The 25,671-nt window shown below is 42.7% G+C and overlaps 1 protein-coding gene across 1 annotated transcript; it reads left to right on the plus strand.

Annotated features, from left to right (window-relative positions):
- Positions 1–25,671, plus strand: ACE2 (angiotensin converting enzyme 2). The gene is made up of 18 exons (XM_068180002.1): positions 1–336; positions 3,305–3,463; positions 5,361–5,454; positions 5,919–6,062; positions 7,411–7,523; positions 8,044–8,152; positions 8,865–8,962; positions 10,453–10,622; positions 11,679–11,905; positions 12,708–12,852; positions 14,331–14,429; positions 15,071–15,193; positions 15,526–15,698; positions 16,594–16,652; positions 21,143–21,243; positions 22,198–22,314; positions 23,569–23,763; positions 24,395–25,671. The coding sequence occupies exons 1-18, from the start codon at positions 148–150 to the stop codon at positions 24,513–24,515; spliced, it is 2,436 nt and encodes an 811-aa protein (XP_068036103.1). The 5' UTR covers positions 1–147; the 3' UTR covers positions 24,516–25,671.

Below are 25,671 nucleotides of genomic sequence, written 5' to 3' on the forward strand. Positions count from 1 at the left end.
TATAATGAATAAAACCTATAAAAGGTCCAGCAAATTGGATCAGCCTTTCTTCTTCACAGTGGCCATGCTTGAAGGCTGATGAGGCAGAGGCCAACAGAGAAGCTTACCTGAGGAAACCTACTTCGTTGAGAAGTTCTTATCCTGAACATGAATATGTTTGTCCACTTCTGGCTTCTCTGCGGCATGAGTGCTGTTGTGACCCCTCAGGATGTCACACAACAAGCCCAAACGTTTTTAATAGAGTTTAACAGGAAGGCAGAAGATATCAGCTATGAGAACTCCATTGCCTCATGGAACTACAACACCAACATCACTGAGGAGAATGCCAATAAAATGGTGAGTGCTCCATCCTGCATCCTTACTGTTCTCTTAGAAATCTAACACTTTCTGGTTTGTTTTGGTTCCACTAAGCTTGTCTGAAATTGGAGTTTGACTTCTCTGGTAGCTGTGCTTCATTCTGGGGAGGGTAGAGGAGCTTGCTTTAATGTAGCAATGCCTACTGGATGTGCCTGGGCCACTACCAGCCTCTACAGCCCTGGGTTAGTACCTGGACTGCCTGCACTGCAGAGGGATGGCCAGAAGCTGGACTGTCCCTAGCCATCACTTCAGGTCACTCCAGTGAGTGGAGGGAAAAGGCAAGGGAGCACTGCATGTTCATCCTGAAAATCTGTGTTGGATGGAGAGAGATGCTTTCTTCTGATGAGTCCAACACCTCCTGGTATAGTGTTTCTCTGTGGGGCTTCCCTTTCCAAGAGCAAAGCATTTTCCTTTCCTCTTGGCATATCCTGAGCGTGAAGATCCTCTCCAAGGGTCTGGGGTAAGTGCTGTCTGTGGTGCAAGGAAACAAGGTTTGAATCTTGCACTCACATGAGCTCAGGTCTCCCACTTTCCCTAAGACCAGATGAAGACTGGGCTTTTTACTGACATACACAGTTGTTTCACTTCTCAGTGAATATACAAATATTTTCTGGATGCAGGCATTCTGTTAAATGTTTGCTGATGGAATTATAGGCACACCAGTTACCCAGTGGTGGACATTTCCCCCTGCCACCATCACTCTTCTCATAATCAGGGCTGTTGGTAGACTGCCTGGAGGTATTAGACTAGGGAAAATGAAGTGAGATTACAGACTAGCAAATGCCAGCTGTGGAATTTCTGTTGCAGTGGTCTCGTATGTTGGTTTGAAAGTCCATTTGTATCTGCAGGAAGGATCATAGCACTTTTACTTATCCTGTCTTCCAACACAGTTCTTGCTTATCAACACCAGCCTCTGTCTGCCCCAGCCCTGGGGGGTCTCTAGGCAAGAACTTGTCAAGAGAAGGCAGCCATGGTCTTGCTGGTTACTGGTATTGCCATGCCTCAACTCAGTATCTTGTAAGCTCAAAGCCTTTCAAAATTAAAAAAATCACCTTGAATTTTGCTTTGTTTTGAAGTGGCATGTTTTTTAAAGTTAACTCAAGCCTTAGAGAAAACAATTCAGAACATAAAAATGAAGCTGAACATCCTACATCTATTTTTGCCTAATAGCTGGTCTTTCACTTTGTGCTCATATAACTTAATTAAAACATGTTTTAATTATCATATTTCTTAATTAAAGCAAGGAGACTGGTTGCTGGAAGAAATCCTAATGACTAATCATTGTCAATCTGGAATTTTTTCCGAGGCACCAGACACTTAAACTGTAATGTTTCCAAACACATAAAATGAAAGCCCTATATAGTATTTTCAGCATTAATGAGATGATAATAAAATACATGAGGAGATACCAGCAATAAAACCAATTAGTCTAGTGTTCAGAGAGAACTTTTTCTCTCTCTTGATATCTTCAGCAGTGCTGGTAATAAACCCACTGATTCTCCTCCTCCCGTTCTGCTGGAGGAGAGTTAATGAATACTGTCCCTTCTGGCTCCTTCACATCCATTTTCCTTGTAAATTGTGTCACAAGCCCTACAGCTATTCCTCTGACTTATCAACCAATTCCCCTAACTGTGGAAATATCAGACAGCAAGATAACTGCTTTCCCCTGGCTTTTGTAGCCAAAGAGGCCCCTCTTCTGCCCTGCCACTCCTGAGGCACCTCTCTGTTCCTGCTCAGGACAAGGAGCTCAGGAACACACTGGCACAGCAATGCCCTTCTTTTATCAAGCTTTTTCCCACTGGGCTCTACGAGCTGCTGAGGAGTGTCAGGACTGTTTGCTCCCATGAAGGGGAGAATTTGGAAAGCCTCCCAGTGATGGCTGCTCTCCTGCAGCTAGGATGGAGGAGATGTGGGGATGGGATTACCATGGCTTTACATCTGTCACCACCCCTCTGTGCTGGAGCCTGGAGCAGTGGGTGCTGTACCCCTGTCACATATGGGTCTGAACAACTCGGGTACAGCCCTGCACTAAGTGCTGGTCTTACTGGTGTGTCTGCACAGGGGTGAAGGGTGCCTGAAAGAGCTCCTCAGGCACAATATAACATTTGAGTTCTGCGACCCCTCAGCAGGGAGAGATGGGTGTTACAGGTGCCCTATCCACGACCTGGGAAGCTCTGGCATAAGCACAATTAAATAAACTTTCCCAAGGACCCAGGTTAATTAGTACTGTTTTTGTTGCCATTTGGAATTGCTGCTGATGTGTTAAACTGTGTACGAACACATTAGAAAAAGGTGAATAAGACAGTCTCAACTCTGAATAGTATTCTAATGCTACTGCTTTGTGAATGGAAATTTGGGAGCTTCACATATCATGGTCTGTAATTGCAGAAGTGTTAAAAGCAATCTCATGCAAAATGTTGAGATTTTGCACACCCAATTTGGGCACTAGTTTAGAGCCTCTTTGCCCAGGTATAATCTTTTATTTGTCAGCATTTCAGAAGAAAGTAGTATTTGCCTTATAAACAGACTCAGTATCACTATCTTGGCAGCTGAGTATTCCTGCTACTGCAACAGAAATGGGGATTAACATCTGGGTCACAGATCTCTTTGTGCCCTGGCTTATTTCTTCACAGGTGGGTGAAGAAAATATGCTTTAGAATAGCAGGAGACACAGCAATGCTGGATCAATTATAACAACCAAGGTGTGAGTAGGCAGTCATGCTTTTTGCTGTTCCCAAAGAAAAATGCTTATCTGGATGTGTGAATATAACAAAGCCAAAAAGCTCTCTAGCCATTTCACCGGGTGGTGCAAGTGCTCAGCCTGCAGTCCATGGGTGTTCTACACAAATGAAGTTCTTCCTAGAAGTGATATTTTTGTCCACGGAGTGCATCAGGCCACTCCACTCCCTTGGAGGGGTTAATTCAGGCTTGTGTGACCCCCTTGCAGAGCGAGGCGGGTGCCAGGTGGTCCGCGTTTTACGAGGAGGCCTCCGGGAATGCCAGCAAATTCCAAGTAGACAGCATTGCGGATGACCTCACCAAGCTCCAGATCCAGATTCTCCAGGAAAAAGGATCATCTGTGCTGTCACCAGAAAAATATAACAGAGTAAGTTGTTGAATGTAGTTCATCATTTCTGGGGGGTGAGTTCAGCTGCCTCCCACAGCACCCTCAAGCCAGGGCATAGTGCTGTCACCACCCTGCTTGTTTTGGGATGATGCAGTGTATGGTCTGGAAGTGTACCTGTTCTAGGTGTTCACAGCAATATAGGACTGTGGGTAGTCTGACCTAGGAAGCTGGTTGCCATTTCTGTCAGCAGTTTTGCCATGGAATAAATTTCAAACACGCCTTAGAGCAGTCCTTGCACTTATAGCTGGATTAGCCATAAAACTGAGAAAGGACATGTGGTACGTCCTAGATGAAGTCCAGACCTAGGGCAATGAGCAGAAAGAGATGGGTACAAGGCCATTCAACGAGTCCAAAAGGTGGAGATAGAGGAAGTCTTTCTTTCTCTGAGCTCGGTACGTTATCATACTGGGAAAAAGAAGGAATGTTTCATTGTACTGAGCACCCTAGGATGCCTGAAAATGGGGAGGGTTCCACAGAAAGCTGCTGAAGGCCAGCAAGATTTGGCAAGAATCCTAATGAGATTTGATATTTGCACTGACAAGTTCACCTAAGAGACAGGTATATGGATAATGACTATATGTGAAATTGGAGTGAGCAGCTATGCAGACTCAAAAGGGATTTATAATCAAACACTTGGGAGTTAAATTACTTTCCCTTTGACGAAGATCAAATTGAAACATTGCACTGAGTCATGGGTACCTACAGTCCAGGATCCTACAGTCCTAATTACAGAAGAATTCTGAGATTTGTCTGCTAAGGTCAGCAGTGCTAATCACCAAGGGAAGCAGCAGATTGTCTGATCCAAATAAGATGAATTTCTGAAAAACAGATTGTGTTGCTTGCAGTTCATACAAACATATATTTATTTTGGATCACAACAGTGCACTAATGGTAATGTTGTTTCTGTTGAGGAGTTATGTTCTTCAGTACCCTCCCTGTTTAGACACTTAGAATTTCCTAGATAATTGCCTTTGGGACTGAAGTTGTTGATTCATGTTTGAAAAGTGACTTTTTCACACAGTCTGATGGGGTTCCAAAGAATATCTAAGTGTTCTTCACTGACAACAAAAATTTGCCTGGGCACTGATTTGTTTTAATGCTGACAGAGGTAAAGTTAGAGGTACTCACTAATTACCCTTCTCACTGACAACTCTTCAGAGTTCTGATTTAAAGCTCTAAGTGAGAAATTTCATAGTCCTAAAGGGAAAGCTAAAAGTGGTACATGTTATCCTTGAGACACGAAAATGTGGAAACATTAAAAAATTTTTAAAACAAAGCTTCGTACCATATGTTCTGAGATAGAGCTGAATGATTTCAGGTGCATTTTGGCCTTCAGCTGGCCCAAGACATGAGCCACAGCTTCTCTGTGACGGAGTCCAAGTAGATCCATGCAATCAGTGTGGTGATGTGATGTGATGTGATGTGATGTGAACACCCACAGGCAACAGTCAGCCTGGCAGCACCAGCCAAAGGGGCCCTTTTTGCTGCCACTCAAAGCCACAAATCCCTGCAAAGTTTATGTGTGTTCATGCTTATGGAAGAACATTGATAAACTTTATTTTTTTATTGCTGCTGTGCATTGACAGCTTTCGCGTGACAGTCAGTGCTCATTGAATCCAGAGTTCTGTCTGACTGGATACTAAGAACTTGCAGGTTATATCATATATTTGGGAGATTATCTGTCTTTTCCAGATAGATCTGGTTCAGTAATGCATTTAGGCAAATTCTTTCATTAATCTCTCCTGAGCTCAAACATATGCTTAAATATCAAGCTGGTGGGAGAAGTGTTGATTCTAGCTTTTAAGAAATTAACATAATTGGCTGTTTTTTTGCACAGAGTGGGTTTCTAACAGGCTGTCTTGCATCTAACTTGCAGCTGGGCATTGTGCTAAATACAATGAGTACCATCTACAGCACTGGGGCTGTCTGTAAAATCAACAATCCATCGGAGTGTTTGGTGCTGGAGCCAGGTATGACACCAACCATTGCCTCTACTGTGATCTTTACCCTGAGGGTGCCAAAAGAGAAAGCCAAAGGGTGGCTCCTGACTGCAAAAGAACAGGCTGTAATTTCAACAGATATTTCCTCCTATCTAAAGCTTAGTCATAATTTAATTGCACCGTGCAGTTCAGGCACCTCCACTGGACCTTCTGCCCACAAGACATACCATCTCCTGTTTGTAGCAAAAAAAAAAATTGGGGAGGGCTGCTCAGCTTGTTTGGTAGCCTGCTTGTCACCTGGGGTTTGCCTATATCACAAGAGGAAAACCTTAAATTAGGAAAGGATGCAATGAAATAATGGGATCTTTCAGTATAGCAAATACAAAGTGTTTTCTTCTCCGTTCATGAATTTCTTTCACTTTGGTTTGTTTGTTTGTTATAAAAGAAAAATCCTACTTTTTCAAAGCCTAGTACCTACTTTTTTGTTCTGACAGGTCTGGATGCTATTATGACTGGCAGCACTGATTATTATGAGAGACTGTGGGCCTGGGAAGGCTGGAGAGCTGATATTGGCAGAATGATGAGACCATTATATGAAGAGTATGTTGAACTTGAAAATGAGGTTGCAAGGCTTAATGGTAAGTCAATTTTTGCTTTCTTTTTATTCCTTATTTTTTTCCCCTTCTGGCATTCACAAACTAGTAGACATACTGCAGTCTTACCCAATTTCCCCAGGAATTCAAAACACATACATAATTTGCACATAATTTGCTCTTGGTGTGCATGTCTCATAGTAAGAGGCAATGCAGACAATTGCCATTGACCAGTTCAGAGGTTTCTTCCCAGCCTTGAACAAGATGCACCTTTTTATTGGCACCCTTCCTTGTTGGCACTTTTCCCAAAGGCCATAATGTATCAGTGCCCCTCATTACATAGCACCCAGAACTGCACCATTTGTGATTTATGGACAAGCACACTCCATTTAAACAGCTTCTGAGTGTTGCTGAGTTTTGGCAACATCTCCTCTTTCCTATGGGCCTTGACCTTCTTGAAGCAGCCACAGTCATTGGTACTTTTATAAGCATTATTGCCTAGCTGGAATGATCAGATTTGGTAGGCCTGGGACAGCAGGTGCAGCTGGGTGTTCAAAAAGGATTTTGTACTAAGGGAAGTGTGCTTCCAGTCTGAGACCTCCACACAAATCATATGGAACTGTCTTTTCAAGGAACAGTAGCAGCTGCCTTCTAATTTTCTTTTGGGGTCTTCTAAGGTAGCTTCTGAAGTAGCTACATCATCTGTCTCTTAGCCAGACTGTAGCTGTATCACCTGCTTTCTCATCCTCCTTGTTTTGCAAAAACTGTCAGGCTGGAGCTGGGTAAGAACATATGGCCCAAATAGTAAGGCAGGGAAAAAAGCCAAACATTAAGAAATGGTCATTATGGTCTTCCTCCATACCCCTAAGGATGAGACTTCAGCTAGGAGCCATTTTTACTCCAGGCTTGATGGAGCTCTGTGGACTGGAAGATGTAACGGAACTGGGAGCTGAATTTCACTTCTGGTGTCTGCATGTGTCCTGGTGGTTTAGTTTCTGGAAAAGGGGGCCCGTTTTCAGTGTCCACCAGTTTATGCCTTCTGTGAGAACCTGTTAGCGTCCAGCCTGAGCAGAGGCTGCTGTCCCTCATAGCCCCAGGAGCTCCAGTCAGGATTCCTGATTTCCTTTGACCTCCATCTCCAGACGTAATGACCCTAACTAGCAGATAACCATGACATCACTTTCTGAATTTCTTGGAAATCTCCCACACCTGCATGTTCATGAGACAGACACTCAGGAAGGCTTTTTCCTCTCTGTTAAACCCAAACTATCTAGAATTTTGCTGCTTTGGGGGAAGGCTGCAGGTCTGCATGGGATCTGCAGGGAGTTGCACTTCTCCTGCAGACCTATGCAGTGCCACATGTGGTGTCCTCATGTGCATCCATGCTTTACAGGTTATTCTGACTACGGAGACTACTGGAGAGCAAATTATGAAGCACAGTCTCCAGAAAATTACAAATACAGTCGTGACCAGCTGATCGAAGATGTAGAGAAGACATTTGAGCAGGTAGAGGCAGGAAGAGCTCTCATCTGGGTTGCAGGGCTGTTTTGAAATGGTGGGCTCATGTGCTGATGTTATGAATGAAGATGAAACCTTCTTTAAACTGGCTGATCTCACTCTACCTGGGTTTAACAGAAACAGATATGAGGAGACACACATGACTTTTCTACCTCTGTAGCTGTTCAAGGGCCAGCTTTGTCCTCAAAGGCTGGGAAAGAGGGATCTCTGCAGGTCCATGTCTATCTTCCAGGTAGGGTCTGTAGGGTAGATGGCATCCTTGATTCTCCAGCTCAGAAGTTAGCAATGCTCCCTCCCTCATACCTGAGCAGGACTTCTGTGGCTGGAATCTGGACTCAATGACTGAGCCCTGAGGAAGGGGACAAAACTAAGCTGCAGGTTTGGGGTGCAGTTACTTGCCAAGAGCTTTTTGTCAGAGAGAGCTTCAAGGCTCTCTGTTTAGGAGTAATGTGCGGAATAGACCAAAGTGAAAAATAAAAATAGTTTCCTTCTCCTCTTCTGCCTCCAGATAAAACCTCTGTATGAGCAGCTGCATGCCTACGTGAGACACAGGCTGGCACAAGTGTATGGCCCCAAGCTCATCAGCTCCACAGGAGGCCTCCCTGCTCACTTGCTGGGTATGTCAACGCATACAGTGCACACCTGACTTTATACACAGGACAGTCACCTTCAAGGCACATGGATGGAGAGTAATCTGACTCTTTAATCAGGATATCACCAAAAAGGTTACAGATAAAAGAAGGGTAGAGGAGAAATGCATATATTCCTAGCAGAGATGACACAAGTGCTTAGCAGCAGTGGCAGGAAGGGAAGGCAGGTATTCTCATCCTCACCAAACCTCACATAGCACAAAACTCTAGCACTTGGACATTTCCCTCCGCCCTGTAGCACTTGTCTTCCTCAGAAATGACTGTTTCAGAGAGATTTGTTTTTCCTTTCAGATTTTACTTCGAGATCCCACATTTCATAACATGGCTTTCAAATCATGCAGCATTAAGCTGCCATAAATGTTGTGCACCTGAACATGGCACAACAATCATGTGGACTGAAAAAAGGATGTTCAGTTTTCATACACCTTTAGGAATGTCATCAGTCCTGAAACTCTATTATCCAAGAATTCCTGATATTGGGTAATAAAAGGATTCTTGATCTGAGTTTGACCTATGCATGACCTTCTAGAACTGCTCCCCTACACATCTGGATCAGGCCTGGTTAGAGGAATAGGAGTCCCTATTTTTGACACTGCACAATTTATAGACCTGTCTGGCACATTTGAGAATGTATAATAAATAATTTAAGGTATTTCTTTGTTTCTCTCTTTTCCTGAAGGTGATATGTGGGGTAGATTCTGGACAAATCTGTATGCCTTGACTGTTCCCTATCCAGCCAAACCAAACATTGATGTAACTTCTACAATGGTTGAAAAGGTAAGACATGCCTTTATGCAATATGCATTACATAGCAAATCTAGAGGGTATAAAAATTATGTACCACATATCAGCTGCTCTCTAGAAATCCATGGCTGCCCTCAGGCAGACACACTGCCAACAAAGTGTTGCTTTTTACATCCTTTTTTTGCTTTTCCCTTTCAAGTGTTTATGCATTTTCCCCTGTACATATCCCCTTAGCTGTTCTCTGTTTTCCTCCACCTTCTTTGACCCTCTTAATCTTGTCTCCAAGTCTACTTTCCTCAGAGACACTTATCCATTAAGAGATATATTTTGTACTTATAAATATTTCAGGACTCCTGGAGTGGGCTGGTATCAAATATGACCTTTGCCAGTCATTACCATAATCAAATAGTTTGTGTATCACAGTTTTGTTTTTGTCAGTCTTGCTTATTTGGATACGGCTAGAGAAACTGCAATGGTGCCTGTTATCTCTTGATAACTGCATAGTAGCATAAGGTCTGTGTTTGAGATCTGTAGAGATAACAGCTGTGCCACCACCTTTACCAGACCAAGAACATGGGGGAAGAAAATTCCCTTAATCTTGCCAAAGCCTTACTCCTTTTTTAAACTAAAGGGAATTTGATGGAACTAGATGGAACTTGATTTCTGAAATGCAATTATTCACCTGAAATCTACTCTCTTCTCATAGGCAGCACTCCGTGAAAATGTTATTCTGGTAAGAGAAGGAATAGTTGAATTTGATTCCTTAGCAGTTTGCACAAGTCTGCATTATTCTCACCTCTGTTTTACATTACTGACCCACTTGTAGTCATAAATTTGTGTCTGTTGAAGTAGCACTGCAAGAAGGCAAGCATTATTTACATAGCCTTTGAGCAATGGGTGGGCTCATCCTTGTTGGTTGATGTGCCCCATTTGGGATTTTCAACCAAATGAGCTGTTTGCCACCCAGGTCTCTGTGAGAGCTCATCACAGTAAATGCAGAGCTCCTGCTGGGAAGAATAATAAAACTGCTGAATGGCAGAATTATCCTGAACATAACCATGCAGTTTCAATCTGATAAGCAACTCCCATGGATACATTTGCCAGGTTTTATGGTTCTGGCTGAAATCTCTCATGCTCATCTGCTGGGAATGTAGCTCCACTCCCTCAAATGTGTTGTCCCCAGGTTGACTGAAGTGTCAGATCACAGATCTGGCATACAGGAATGCATTTTTTGTCTTACTTTATATTTTATTGAGAGCTTCTCTGGTCTGGGTCAGGTGCTATCTGCTGAACCTCTGAGTGCAGAAACCTATTTTGTTTGCAGGGAACACACTTAATTCCAGTTCCCAGAAGAATTCACAGAAGTGCCAAAAGCAGACACTACTGACTTACTCTCAACAGGCCACGTGCAGGTGTGAAGCTCCTGGGAAATAAATATGAAGTCAGCTTCCCTGCATCCAGCAGAGCATTGGGAACAGGCTGCATGCAGAAGCAGAGGTTAATGGTGGCATTGTCTCTTTCAGAAATGGGATGCAATTAAAATATTCAAGTCTGCTGAGGCCTTCTTTGTTTCCATTGGCCTCAAAAACATGACTGAGGGCTTCTGGGCAAACTCCATGCTCACAGAGCCGACCGACAACAGGAAGGTTGTCTGCCATCCTACAGCATGGGACCTGGGCAAAAATGATTACAGGTACTGAAATTGCTATGACCCTCTTGTACTACCTCCTAGAACAAATGTATTTTCACTAGAGGTGCATCATGCTGTCTTAAGTTATAATTTCTTTTTTTTTTTTTTTTTTCTGGCTGAAAAGAGGGAGAAGGAAGACAAGAGAGCAGGGATCCTGTGGGACTGTAAACCTTTTCCTGTGAAGATCTACTCAAATTTACAAGTAGATCTACTCAAGACCTACTCTCAAATTTTAGCTGAGAAGTGACAAATATTTTTATGAATTAGAGAAATAGTGGCTATGTTCTAGGGCTTAAGGAATAAACAGAAATGCAGGTGGATACCAGTGAGATTTGCAGACAACTGCACATTTTGCAGCAATGGCAGCGGGTCCCTGGGTAGCAAGGGAAAATCTCCTGAGAGTCCACTGTCTATCTTTAGCAGAATTATCCAGTTTCATGAAAATCCATCAGTCTCTTCCGTACTTGGGAAAGAAGTGGGAAAGCAATTACCACTGAAAATGAAGACTTCTCGCAGAAATTCTGACCCCTCTTGCAGTCCCCACAGTTACCCAGGGAAAGAAGCTGGTGCACAGCTGAGCCTTAGTGAAACACATCAGTGTCCCACCTCAGCAGTCTGGGGAAGGTGAAAATAAACCCTGTTTGGAAGACATTCCTTTAGTAAATAGTAAAGGATGAAGTACATGAGGATGAAGTAGCAGGAGTCACCAATGCACAGGGTTTTATGCATTACTGTTTTACTGAGATTGGTGGTGGTTACTCACTCCCACACATACAGTGAATTTATCACCAGGTTTTAGGGAACAGCTGTGCTCACAAAACAGCAGTTTCGTCTTACTGCCTGGACAGTTTCAAGGTAGCTGCAGGTGTTTTGCTGAGTTGCCCATTGCTGTAGCAGGAGGATCTGCACTGCATACCAGGATGTGGCTGCCCAGGTTTTGCAAAGGGCATTTGCAAGCTCTGGAGGGGCTTCGCTCCATGGCTGTGGCAAACAGGGCTCAGACAGCCTTTCTCTGGGCCACTCTCTCTCTGACCACAGACACTTTATTCTGGTGTGTAGGATCAAGATGTGCACCAAAGTGACCATGGATGACTTCCTGGCGGCACACCATGAGATGGGCCACATTGAGTACGACATGGCGTACGCGGGGCAGCCCTACCTGCTGAGGAGCGGTGCCAACGAGGGCTTCCATGAAGCTGTAGGTGAAATTATGTCACTTTCTGCAGCCACGCCTCAGCACTTGAAATCTCTTGATCTCCTAGAGCCAACTTTCCAAGATGATGGAGGTAAATAAATGCATATATATTATGCATTTATGTGAAAGGGCTTTTTGGCCTTATTTTGTGGCAGAAGATTGTGCCTGCAAACTCAGCAATCAACTGACAGGCTTCTGAAAATCTTAATCCTCTAATTTACCAGAAATACTATTTTTTCCCCAAATCGCGCTGTAAAGCCAGGATCAGTGCTTTAAAATGCTGTTACATAATTTAAAAAGAAATAGCTAGCACTTCACTACCTTCAGTACTGAACAACTCATCCTTCAATCTTCACAGTTCATTTAGATGAGTCTCCAATACTCTTTTCAATCTCTGTTGCATGAATCCATACATATCTCTATCAAGATATGTATTTAGCAGTTCAAATGAAACTGAAACCTTGAGATTTACATCTCCCTCTTGAGTGAATAATGAGTGACAACAGAAGTAGGCTTTTATTATAATGCAGTTCATCTGGGTTCTGAGCACTGCCTTAGATGGATGAAGATGCACATTTTATACATTTTGAGATGTCTTCAGCTCAAAATTCCTCAGAGACTGGAGAGGTTCTCAGTGATGGGTAACTAAATGTAAATGTCAAAGGACTAGGTTATTTAAGAGTTTGGGGGAAAGAGAGAAAAAACAGTGTACAATTCCTAAATGATCTTATCTCATGTTTTTTTCAGTAGTATTCTTCCTTCCATTTTTTCTTTAGTGAAAATCTGTAATTCAAACAAGATTTAAGCATTAGCTGTTAAGGGAAACAGCTTTAGCCATCTAATCAGATACTAATTGCTACCATAACCATTACCTTAACTGCTTCTCTCTTCAGAAACTGAAATCAACTTTCTGCTCAAACAAGCACTAACGATTGTTGGAACAATGCCTTTTACTTACATGCTGGAGAAGTGGAGGTGGATGGTGTTTAGGGGTGAGATTACAAAGCAGGAATGGACCAAACGGTGGTGGGAGATGAAGTAAGTTTGAGAAAAAAAGGGGATTTTTTCATATGAACCTGCAAACTCAACCCTAGTTACTCAACATACTGAGGTGTTTGTGCCCCTATAGGACAGGATCTGGGTGTTTCTGTGAATACCAGTAGAGTGCTAGATAGAAATACCCAGCTTGGTGCAGACAATGTCTCAGAAGGTCTCATGTCAGCTTCCTGATAAAGACAGCCCATGGCCTTTGCATAGCCTGTTCCAGATCAATATTGTTGTCCCCCTGACACATTCCCCAAGACATCTTCACAGCTAAAGTACATCCCTTCTCTAAGCCTCATTGGTCATGTGCTCTGGTTTGCTTCCCACATCCTTAAGGACAAGTTGAAAATGAAGTTCATTGTACTTGCCAGCCAGAGAAGCATGCATATCTCAATCCACCAAGTCTCTGTGCATACTTCTCTGCTTTGTGTTTCCTTCCCACCATATAGTGCTTTTGGAGGCAAATTGTCTGAAAGATTTCAAACTGAATATTTCCTTCCTTGTGTACTAAGACACCACCTTTCTTGGTACAGAAAATACAGTTCCCTCGGCAAGTAATAGCCAGAGGTGCCTATTCAGATTATGCCCATCAATCAGTCTATTTTCAGCACCTTGGAGCACAAGATTAAAAATAAATATGATTCAGACTCGAGTTTGTAATTCCCCAGGTTGGTTTTAATATGAGGGCAGAAAAATGCAACGAAACCAAACAAGCCCCACGCTGAAAATGGAGCCTGAACTCTAACACAAAGATGAACAGCAAGCCTCCATCAGCAAGCAGAATCTATAATAAAAGTTGATATATGCAAGCCTCCTGACCCACTGTAAAAATCAATCAGTTTCAATGTATTCAAAAGTAGCAGAGATGTCAGAGAAATAGAGAATGACAAATTGTTCAGGGAAGCTTATCACATCTGTTGCAGTGGCACTGCAAAGCTCTCTTCTTGAAATACAGGTTTATGAAAAATATTTCCATGGAAGCTTATTACCATTTTCAGAACTCAAGACATGTGTTTGTTTCTCAGGAAAGACAGTCTCAGAAGAGGAAAATAAAGAGAAAGCTTATCTCCAGCCCAGTGGCACAGGAGGCCATCACCTTTTGGGTTGCTCAGTCTCTGCATGCCCTTGCCCAGAACAAAATACAGGTCTCTAAACTCGCGCTGGCCCAGGGCATGAGGTGGTTTGTGTGAATCTCATGTCTTGCAGATTATTTCATACCACTAATTGATCCCTGCACACCCTGCCATCATACAAATCCCTTCCTTGCATTATGAGTTTCCAAACAGCTTCCTCTCTGTGGTCTCCAGCTGTGGAGCAGAACTCACTTGGGGTTACTGGGAGCTGTATGGAATTCTTCTGTTTGCAAGTAAGAGGTGTCCATATGTTTCAGACAAAACAGAAGAAAAGCTGAGTCAGATTACCTTTGCTTATTGTCTATAAACAGAAACCCTGTGTTATTCCTTCATCTCCAGGAGAGCCATAGTTGGTGTTGTGGAACCAGTCCCTCATGATGAAACCTACTGCGACCCTGCCACGCTGTTTCACGTGGCCAATGATTACTCCTTCATAAGGTAGTGCAGTGTTTAATTAATGACTTAAGTTTCCTCTACAGAACAAGCCCCAGCTACCTAAAGCATCTGCTGGAGAGTCTCAGGACTCAATCTTATTTTGTTTAAAGCCCAGACTGAAGGTTGCTGATTTCAATGGGAATGTTTCTCTGCACATCAGGGGTTGTTCTATAATAATCTTTGAGCAGTGAGGAGGCTGCTGACCTTCTTGCTGCACAGGAAAGTTTCAATCTGCCATCAAACCAGCAGGACCACTTCTGTATGAGGTGTTTGCCTCCTGGAAGATCACTGTGCCCCATATCATTTGGGCCATGAACATGCAGCCCTGGATGTCCAGTGTGTCCCAGCGACCTCATTTTAGAGGGCTCAGAGCAGAGAGTTGGACCTTAAAAACTTTACCCTCTCCTGATTTATGTGGCAACAAACAGATCTGGGGCTCTTCTAGTCCACTTGATCTTGGCATGTTGATAGATTTGAATTAGCCTAGCCTGTAAATATCAGCTGGCCTCTCTCCCTGCAGTGCAGTCTCCCAAGCAGGAGTGACAGCTGATGCAGCAGAGCTTTACAAAGGCCAAAGGCTTGCAGGTTTCCTTGACATACAGCTAATATAACCTGTGCCTCCCTTTTCCTTGCCCTTCCTTTAGGTATTACACCCGCACCATTTATCAGTTCCAGTTTCAGGAGGCACTTTGCAAGGCAGCTAACCATACTGGCCCTCTTCACAAATGTGACATTACCAACTCCAATGAAGCTGGGCAGAAACTCAGGTAACGAAACAAATTTCTCACATATAATAAATCAGATTGTAACAAAGCTTCTGGAATAAATGAAGTTGTATCAAGAATAACCTAGCTTGGAAATTTAGCCTATACCTGCTCAATTAATTTTGACAATTTGACTAAATTTATGTACACTAAGATTCTAAACATCAAAGGTTTCATTACTTGTTTGTGGGAATAAAATATTTTTTAATAGGAATAATGGGAGAAAAGAGTGAATTCAGAAGCAAAGATTAACATCTTTACACTGATCACAGAGTGTCCTTCTCATCTAGATGGAACACGGCAATAATATATTACTTCTCATTCCACATATACAGACAATTGCTGGAATTAGGGAGATCCAAGCCCTGGACTCAAGCACTGGAAAGTGTAACAGGAGAAAAATACATGAATGCAGCTCCCTTGCTCCACTACTTTGAACCTTTATATGAGTGGCTGAAAAAAAACAATTCTGGCAGATTCATTGGCTGGAAAACAGACTGGACACCATGTACGTATGGCTTGTGGGTTATTTAAGGACATGAGTTCTTCTTCACAACCCTTGGTTAGCAAAGTGCCTCTCTCTTGTAGCTGTTGGACGCTATTTTCCCTAGAAAAGCAGGATTATGGGAAATAATCACTGAGCTGTAAGTTTTACTCACAGGAAAACAGACTGGCTTCCTCATGGCCAGAGCTGGAGAAGTCAGCACATGTCTTTGTCAGAGCCTCACCCAGTTCTCAGAAATGGAGGTGTCTTTTTTTTCATGATGGCAGCACTCAGAGTGTGGGATGGCTCTACAGGAGGAAGAAAGATTCAGAAACTTGGTCTTGTGTGGCACTTTCCTGAGAGCAGTGTGCCTGTATTGCAGAGCTGGGAGCCACTGGTCCAGGGAGCCAGGTGTAGGGGCAAACCAGTACAAAAAAAAATTACTGCTATGGTTTTGCTGACATGTGTTAGTCAAAGAAGGGAGCTCAAGGGAAGGAAAAGAAGGAGACTGTGGAAAAATGCATTTTTCAGGTTATTGTGACACTGAGTGATGAACAAGCCAGGTTATATTAGTGTAATCATTGCTGGCACTGGAGAGCCTCATAACTCTTACAGCCCTGTGCCAGTCTCTGATAGTGGGATTCACCGAACCAAGCACCAGCATCTGCACCTAAGCTGCTCATTCCCAGTGATGGGAGAGAGGAATTTTCCTTCTATCTGCTACAAACCAGACTTGGGAACTGACAGCTTAGATGAGTGTGTTTGCAGTAGAGGTGACTGAAGGGAAACAAAATCAGTCCCACCAAGCTCTCCAAGGGGAGCAAGGAAACCTTTAAGGAAGCTTTAGCCACCTCAGCATTTCCCAGGAGACTTTTTGTTGCAGCAGCTCTAACATGGCCCTTGTTTCTTTCTGAACCAGATTCTAGCAATGCCATCAAAGTGCGCATCAGCCTGAAGTCAGCTCTGGGGGACCAGGCGGTGAGTGTGTTTGTGCTGTGGCACCCTTCTTACTGCTTGGGCAACGGAGCTGTTGTGGTAATGGCTCAGAAAATGAGTCAGGGTATGGCTGACCTTTGTGTTTGAAGGGTGGCATCAGCTCAGGTGAAGGGTTATCACATATAAGATGTCTTGTCTAAGTTTGTGGTCAAGGCCGCCTCTAAAATTAGTGGAGGAATTTCTGAGTGAGCCCACCCATTTTAGGAAAGGCATCTCAGCTAGATGAGTTATTATTCTGTAGAGACACCCATCATTATTTTTTGCCTCCTACAGAACAGGCCTGGAGGACTAATATAGAGGAACCTGTATACATGAAAATGGCTGTATTTTCCCCAGATTTGCTGATGTCTCCACTTAAAGCTTCTATCTGATTTTTTCTAATTGCCATTATCATGGCTATGGTGGCTGCCTTCAGAAGTTATTAGAGCAGCTAACTTCACATTTAAAAGCAGGCTGGTGGATCCCACTCTCTGTCCTTAAATGCTCTTGATTTCAAACTAAAACACATCTGTTAGCATTTCATTGTAGATTTTTGCTTGGCTGTTTACAGTAATATTTCCAGGCCCTGATGTGTTCAGCTGCCTCCCTGCCCTCCTACCCTGATGCAGAGATAGCTTTGTTATTGAGATTGCAGGGGACAGTGCAGTGCAGCTGCTTGTTTCAGATGAGGCGAAGGGCTTTCATTCCCAAGAGCTTGTCTGCTTTCCCCAATTATACCAGCTGGTCCAATAAAATGTATTACAGCAATGAAAAAAAATCTCATCAAAGCCGAAGATGGCTTTTACGATTTTAAACAGAGTGTTGGCTTAGCCCATCTGCTTAACCCAGGCTGAAAATTCACTTCTTATTCTAACTCTTCCTCTTTATGCTGATCTCATGGAGGCAGTGTGGAAGGTTTAAGTGCAGACACTTAATTTCTGTTAATAGCCATTTTCACCTTGCAGGACATTAGTAATTCCAAGAACGAGGATGTCATCAGGCAGGTCATTTAGACCTGCTTGTTGGAGCCTATTGCACTAGCAAGGACACAAACCACGGGCTCATTTTTCATATGAATTGATGCTCTTGCTTCTATCACTCTCTCACACGCAAGCCTCACTGGAGTTTTATTGCTTCCTAGACTGCCTAGTCGAGTTAGATACAATTCAAAACTGATATCAACAGCATAAAAAGGTTCCATATTACAACACATTTATTAGTCATTATGGTTAATGTTTAGCTTAATATCATTTTTATGCCTGCCTTTAGCCATCATAGTCTTTTGTTGTGCAATTGAGCAGCTGTAAAACAATCTCATACAGATTACTTGATTTGAATTATTGTGTGGACAGTAGGTTCCTAAGCTCTGAAGAACAAGCCATACATTTTCCTCTCAAAACCAGTTCACACCACCGACTTGCAAGAAAGCTTTTCTATTCAGTTGCTTTCTGCCTCCCCACAAATGTCCCTTTTGAGCCCCCAGGGACATGGCTGAATGCTGGTATGGCAGCAGCAGGTAAATGGTACATGTATGAACTGGCATAGAGAAAAGGCAGGGGGAATCTCGGGCAGAATCTCAGCCCAGCTACACAGACCAATGTGTTTTGGGTGCTTTGCATGGCTCACAGTGCACAGAAGCTGTGGGCCCCCTGCAATTGTTTGTTTAAAGTGTATTTTGAGTTGCTTTGTCCTGACCTAACAGCACAAAGCACTCTGAATATGCCAGCAAACAGTTTTGCATTAGTGCTTAGCTCTGGAGAGAGCAGGCAGGGAAAGATTCCTGCTCTGGGGCTCAGGGACAGCTGTGCTGGGGGCCAGGGCAGCTGGAGCTCACACAGGCCATGACTCAGCCCCGGCTGTGACCAGCAGGGACGTTTCAATAGCCCCAAGTTCTGGCAAATTAAGCATCCAGACTCTCAGATGGGCTCAACGCCAGCTGTACCAGAGCGTGCACTGCCGCAATTACCCTGCTAATTGTTTACAGGCTGATGAGATCAGAGCTACAGCCACAGCATTGCTGGATCACCAGTGCAGCTGATGAGGCTGAAACACCCACAGCTTTTGCTTCAGCTGGGGCTTTAGGAAAGTGCCCACACGAGGGAAACTGCTCCAAGATCCCCACTGAATCCCCTGGGGTCGGTTTTATTTAAAATAAATGGTTCCAGGAGCACCAGCCCCTGACTGCCACTTGAAAACCGGACCCCTCTCCAAACATGAATTCAAAATCCTCTACCAGGTCAATGCTATATGTGTGATTACATTGTAAAGGGCTGTCACACAAGACAGTGTTAGAGAATGGAGAGCTGTCAGCCTGCAGGCATTTAGATGTATTTGACAATGAAAAATCCTTTTTGAATCAGAGGCCACACTTACACTGTCTTTAAAATCACATATGGGATCTTGGAGTTAACACACTGTAACAGAGCAGAGGTGCTTGGCAGAGTTCATTTCTATCTGAAGGCAAAGCACCTTCTGTAAGGCACAGTGTAGGGTGGGTGCCTGAGATGCCTGGGGAAGCCATGTGGGAGGTCACAACTCAAACACAGATCAGAAGCCAGCCAGATACTTCCCATCCACACAGCCAGTAATAGTATTTATAAAGGCAATTGAGAGGCACAGTGACAATTAAAATACATTAAACTGAAAAAGACAAAGTATAAGCTAGAGAAATTAATACATGTTTAAAATGTTAACATGCTAAGTACAGAAAATGTCAGTGGAGGAATCAAGCTCAAGCTGGTTATAAAAAAAAAAAAAAAAAAGCAGCACTGCAAGCCTAAAGATGCTGGGCATAAATAGAAAATTGAGAAACCCCACCAAGAGCCTCTTAGCTGTGATAGTGAACAGTGCCAGCTGCTGGAGGCAGCTGCAGTAACAAGAAGAGGTGCTTCAGTGCAGGACTGTGCCAGCAGGAGAAAGCAGGGGGCATTTGCCCCCAAAGGGAACTCAGCCTCAGCCTTTCCTGGTGGGGACAGCCAGGGCTGGCACAGCCCCTGCCCTCCAAGTGCCCTGGGGACAGCTCTGATTGCCATGGCTTTGGGTACCTGTGCCTTTCCCGGGACCTGGTCTGGAATGGACTGACAGCAGTGGGTTCTTTCTGCCCTTTCCTGCCCTTTATTAATAGAATCAGGATTCTTTAGGTTGGCAGGGACCTTTAAAGATAAGCTAGCCCAACCCTGCTGCAATGAGCAGGGACATCTTCAGCTAGATCAAGTTGCTGTAAATCTCACCCAGCCTGACCTTGAATATTTCCAGAAACTGAGTATCCACCACCTCTCTGGGCAACCTGTTCCAGTGCCTCACCACAGTAAAGAATTTCTTCCTAGTAACTTATCTAAGTCAACTCTCTTTTAGTCTAAAACAATTACTCTTTGTCCTATTGCAACAGACCCAGCTAAACAGTTTATCCCTGAATATCCTTGTCTTCCTCATAGATATTTATACATTTCTCTTATTTTACATCAGTGTCAAGAGGTGGACACATTTGAAAAATGTAGCTAGGTTTTATAAAGCCTATTAAAGCAGAGCTGCCTTCTTCCACACCTTCCTGAATAATGCTCAAGAAAGTCAGAAGCTGACTTTCTATCACTGACATTTATGGGCCTTCCTGCCCAGGTACCATAAACACAATCAAATCTATGCCTGAGTGGAATAAAAAGATATTGCCACAGAGTTCAGCTGGGAATTTTCCCTTCGTGCACACATGCTATTTCACAACAGACCAGGCTGCTTTATCACCTCCTGTGGTGGTTTTTACCCCCGTACAGCTCTTCGTTCCTGCCCCAGAGAAGCTGTTTTTGTCTTCTACTGCAAATAACTTTGGACTCATAAGGCAGGCCAGGAGAAGACCGCACACAGGCAATACATCTTTTTTTATATCACCCATTTATTCTCCTGGGAAAAAAAAACAAATATGTGCTTGCTGCAGAAGTACTGATGCAAAGAGTTTTTTACCAAAACATATCAAAACAGACCACAAACAAAAACCTGAGCTCATTAAGCAAATAAATTAGCCACTTCACACAACAGCTCTACCACAAAGGTTCTCCTCCTTAATAGAACTGTTCTGCAAAAAAAAAAAAAAAAAAAAAAAAAAAAAAAAAAAAAAAAAATTAAAACAAGGTCTAAATAATAAAATCTTTAAACTTCAAAGAGAATGCACAGTATTTAGTAGGAATAGCCTTGCTGATGTAAGGCAGGGAGGTGTGCTGGGACTGCAGCATCTTCAGCAGGCCTACATAAAGGTGCCAGAGATTGCAGAGGGACAGCATGACGTCTGGCAGCAGGGATACCTCCTTGGTTATTCTCCTCCACAGTGCCCAGATGAGAGATCTAAAGGGTTTGGGTTGGTTTCTGATGTGCTATCATGGCACAAATAAATAATACAGAAGTGCATGCCAAGCATTACAGTTGCTATTTCTTTTTAGAATGATTCCTTGATGTCCCTGATTTCTTGCCATCTCTGAGGAATTTCTCTTGTTCTGTTTCTGCAGTATGAATGGGATGAAAACGAGCTCTTCTTGTTCAAGTCATCTGTCGCCTATGCCATGAGAAAATACTTTGCAGAGGTGAAGAAACAGAAAGCTGCCTTTGAGTGAGTGGCTTGCCTAATTATGCCAGCTATGCCTGCATTGCTTCTGCTCAGCTAATGGCATGAAATGGTGGGATTAATTGTGCCTTCTGTCAAATGTAAGGTGACAGAAACAATGTCAAACATCAGCTGTTTGTAAAAGGCAAGATGACAGCTCGGGTATGTGAGATCTTTCCCCTCAAGAGCCTGAAGTTTAGGAATAATGTGCTGAAGTTAGTTAGAAGGCTTTGTCTCCTGCAGCTTATCAGTGATGGAGATGAACCGTGACAATTTGTGCCCAACATGTACATAGAAATATCAGGGAAGGTAGACTGATTCGAAGTAAACATTTCTAGTAATGTATGTGTATTATACTGAATTTCCAAGAGGTTTGGGGCTAAGGAAAAATAAACGTGTTGACTATAGACCACTAGAATTTGGTACACTTACTAATCTTATCTAAGTTCAGTTGCAAGCATAAAATCATTCACCTGAAAGTGATTTTGGTAAGAAAAACAACCCTTTTGATTAAATATCTTCAATAATGTTCAGAAGCTTTCTACTCAAGCTATTAGATATTACTTTATAGAACAACAGTCATGTAATATCTAGAATCTACTCTAGAATAATAAGGAAGAAAGCTTTTTTTTTTTTCCACTTTGTACTTCATACATCACCTCATTCAGGAGGTCAACCCCAAACACTCTCTGTTCTGCAAGTGATTATGTGCTATGGAAAATTACACCAAGACTTGTCTTAGGTATGAGGGAGACTTTCCAGCTCAAGTTACAGATTAGCACATAGAGAAAGGAATTCTGGCAGGAAAATAGATTTCACTTCCTGGCTGATTTCACCATGCCCCCAGTGTAAACTCAACCCCTAGCAATACCAATCAAACACAACTGTTCACTGGCCCGAATTTAAAGCTAATGTCATCTCAACAATGAAAATAACCTCTTTCATCTGTTTCTCCTTCAGAATTACAGACATTCATGTTGGGGAAGAGACACAAAGGATCTCCTTCTACATTACTGTCAGCATGCCAGGTAATATCAGCGATATTGTGCCCAAAGCTGATGTGGAAAATGCCATCAGGTGAGATTTTGCTTTCTGGGAAAAAAAAACCAACCAACCAACCAACCAACCAAATGGAAAGTTGGAAGGGAAAGCAGTGCTTAAGTCAGCTGAGGCAGAAGCAGTGACAAGAGAGTAAATTCTGCCGTTAAAATGGAAATAGTGGGATGAGAGATACTATGATGAAAACTATTATGACAGAAAGAAAACAGTCCATCTATCAGATGGGATCTTGGACAACAGCCAAGGTAAAATGCTTCAGGGGGTTGCCAAAACACATCTCATTGCATCATACCTTGCTAGCAGATCTAATTGCTCAGACTTTAACAGGAACGATTTTGTATCCTGAAATACAGAATACAGTAATGATGTGTGCATGCACATGTGTATTCTTCCTCTCATTTTGGAAAAGTCAGTGCAAGAATTATTGTTAACAAGGACTCCAGAATAATGGTGTATTAGAAAGACAGCCAGATGTATTTGATTATATAGAAGAGGTCAGAGCAGGAGCTAGTTCCCTCTTACAGGTCAACAAACAGCTCTTTTATAGCATGGTGTGACACCACTCTAAGTCATCGCTATAAAAATGATAAGTAAAACTGCAGCTCTGCAGAAGATCATGGGTAATGTGCAGTGGGAAATGAAGAGACCACAAATCTAAAAGCAGCATCAACCTGAGATGGAGTTGAAGAAGCAGTGAGATAAGTTGGTGAACTAAGGGAGAAGAATATGCCTGTGAAAGTAACTTTTGGGTTAGCAGTCAGTATCAGATGTGGAAGTTTAAGAAAAAACAAGCCACAGATGATACACCAGGGAAAGGGTTTTCAGGGCAGCGAGAAACACACTAATCAAAATTGTGTAAGATTGTAGGAGGGAAACAGGTAAGATGTCAAAGCTGTGGCTTTATGTGGCATAAATAAGAAACTTTTCAATAGCCAAGAAATGATAAAGAGAATGAAGGGTAAAATACAAAGAGAGAAGGAGATCAGAAGGTTCATTTAATAAATGTTAAGACTGAGTTTAAGAGCCCATAAGAGCCCATACAGTGTCTGAACACGCCAGTTAAGCTGCAATAGGTCAAGTCAAGGGTTTTGGTTTCTATAGTTGTTACTCACATGCCAGAAGGGAAAGGTGTTTAGCAGTACTTCCTCTGCAGCCTTTTTAACTGAGATGTTCAGGGGAACCTTGCCATGCTGAAGGTTTATAAAAAACTGAAAACTGTTCCTTTCCTTCCAATAAATGTGTGAAACTCTTTGAATTTGCATTCGATGGCAGGATGTCTCGAGGACGAATGAATGAGGCTTTCAGACTCGATGACAGTACGCTGGAGTTTGTGGGAATACTGCCAACCCTGGCTGCACCTTATGAACCACCAGTAACCATCTGGCTAATTGTATTTGGGGTGGTCATTAGTCTGGTTGTCATTGGAATTATTGCCTTGATCATCACTGGGCAGAGAGATCGCAAAAAGTGAGTAATATTTTTTGATACTATGATCGTGACTACTGGAAGATGTCCCGATAATTGAATCATCAGGATTTTTTACAGAATAGGCTTCAGTTTACCAGAAGCAAGTTAAGGAATGAAAGCCTGTTATCCCTTTCCCATCAACAATGATAGCTAAATGTTCATCTCCCTGTGTCTCAGTACATGACAGCTTTAGCAGCTTAATGCAATTTCCCCATCACTGTCAGTGTAACCATCGCTTTGGTCACAGCGAGCTGCAGGGTGGCCAGGCTTCTGCTAAGGAGGAGGGGATGTCCTGCTGGGAACATGGTGCCTTCTCCAACAGCAGAGTTGCCCACATTTATCAGCACCTGCAGTTTTCTGTAATGTGATTGTAGGCTGTACAGTAATGGCATTTTCCTTGAATATTACTGCATTAACAAGTACACCTTGGTTGGTTTTCTATGTCCCTCCACTAACAGGGTTTCTAAGAACATAGCAGATTTGCTACAGTTCTTCTTAAACCTCACTCAATTTATTTTATATAAATATTTCCAGTTAAACACAGTATTAATTACAATCAGGGATTCTGGGGATCCAGAAGGACTTGCAACAGAACAGGGACCTTCTAATATAAAATGAATTTTTGTTACAGGAGAGCAAGAGAAAGCAGAGGTGCGGCAGGATCAAATTGTGAAGAGGTGAACCCTTATGGTGAAGAGGGAAGAAGCAACCTGGGCTTTGAGCCAGCTGAAGATACACAAACATCATTTTAAAAGGTGTGGGTACACTAAGGGCTTCTGTTTTTTTTTTTTTCATTTCACTTTTAACAATAGTACCTAGCAAAAGAGCAAAACACTATGGATGTCATCGAACAATGTCTTCTGGTTGACCATTAATCTACTAGTTCATGGCCAATAGCAACTAAATCTGCTGTTTATGTGGTAACTAGAAAACATGCATGGCGTTTCTATGAATTATGTGCAAACATTACACACCATTTGTTCTGCTTTTCATGTGTGTGCTGCATCCAACTTCTGTTTCCTGTGTAATGAGATACAAAAGCTTGGAAGTATACAGCTGTATACAGACCAAGACACACAAATCAATAACTCATGTACTCCTGAAGAACATCTTGATCTTTACAGATGGAGACCTCAAAAGTATTTGTAAAGACAGTGATGAAAAAACCCTTGACTATCAGAAGAACCTTAGTGATAAAGAACTCAATTTGATATAACTGCAATTTTTTGCACCTTCAAGAAATCTGTATCAATGTAAAATGGATACTGAATGAAGACTAACAAGCACTGGAAGTTTATTAGAAAATTATAATATAAGTTATTTTTCTAACTGCTTGATAAGTATTGTAGAGACTAAATAGCCAATGCTCCCTCAAAAAAATCTCTTTTATGTTGACATTAAAAATGGAAACTTCCTTAATACTAAATTATCAAATTGGTTTTGGTTATTTTTCCCTATACATTGGCCATTGCCTCCACTATTACCAATACTGCATTACAAATGCTGCATGCAACAAATACAATTGTGCTGTTACATACAAGGGGCAGTAGATTGAGGCTTGGGAAATTCTTGTTGCACTTGAGAAACAAAATCTGTCCACATGGAGGATAGAGCAGCACTGGACCAAGTTGCCTGTTCTGTACTCTGGGAGAGGCTGTGGGATCTCCACCTTTAGAAGTGTTCAGAGATCAGGTAGATGAAGGTATGGACGATGGAGCAGTGGAGATAATCACATTCTGATGGAGAAGTTTGCTTGGTGACCTCCAGAGGACCCTTTCAGCCAGATTTTCTATGATTCTGAGTCTTGCAGGTCCCCCACCATAGCTGCAACCATGCCAGTGTGTTTTTTTCTGTACACACCCAGTCACTGAAAACCACAAGGTTTTCTGATACTCAGTCCTGGATTGC

This window comes from Anomalospiza imberbis, chromosome 2 (genome assembly GCF_031753505.1).
Source record: "Anomalospiza imberbis isolate Cuckoo-Finch-1a 21T00152 chromosome 2, ASM3175350v1, whole genome shotgun sequence".
NCBI classification, from domain to species: domain Eukaryota; kingdom Metazoa; phylum Chordata; class Aves; order Passeriformes; family Viduidae; genus Anomalospiza; species Anomalospiza imberbis.

Bases quoted from the DNA above. Each gene is read 5' to 3' on its own strand.
- ACE2 (XM_068180002.1), top strand. From the start codon at position 148: ATGAATATGTTTGTCCACTTCTGGCTTCTCTGCGGCATGAGTGCTGTT. The intron at 7,524-8,043 runs GTAGAGGCAGGA...TTCTGCCTCCAG, and splicing joins TAGAGAAGACATTTGAGCAG to ATAAAACCTCTGTATGAGCA. The intron at 21,244-22,197 runs GTGAGTGGCTTG...TTTCTCCTTCAG, and splicing joins AAACAGAAAGCTGCCTTTGA to AATTACAGACATTCATGTTG.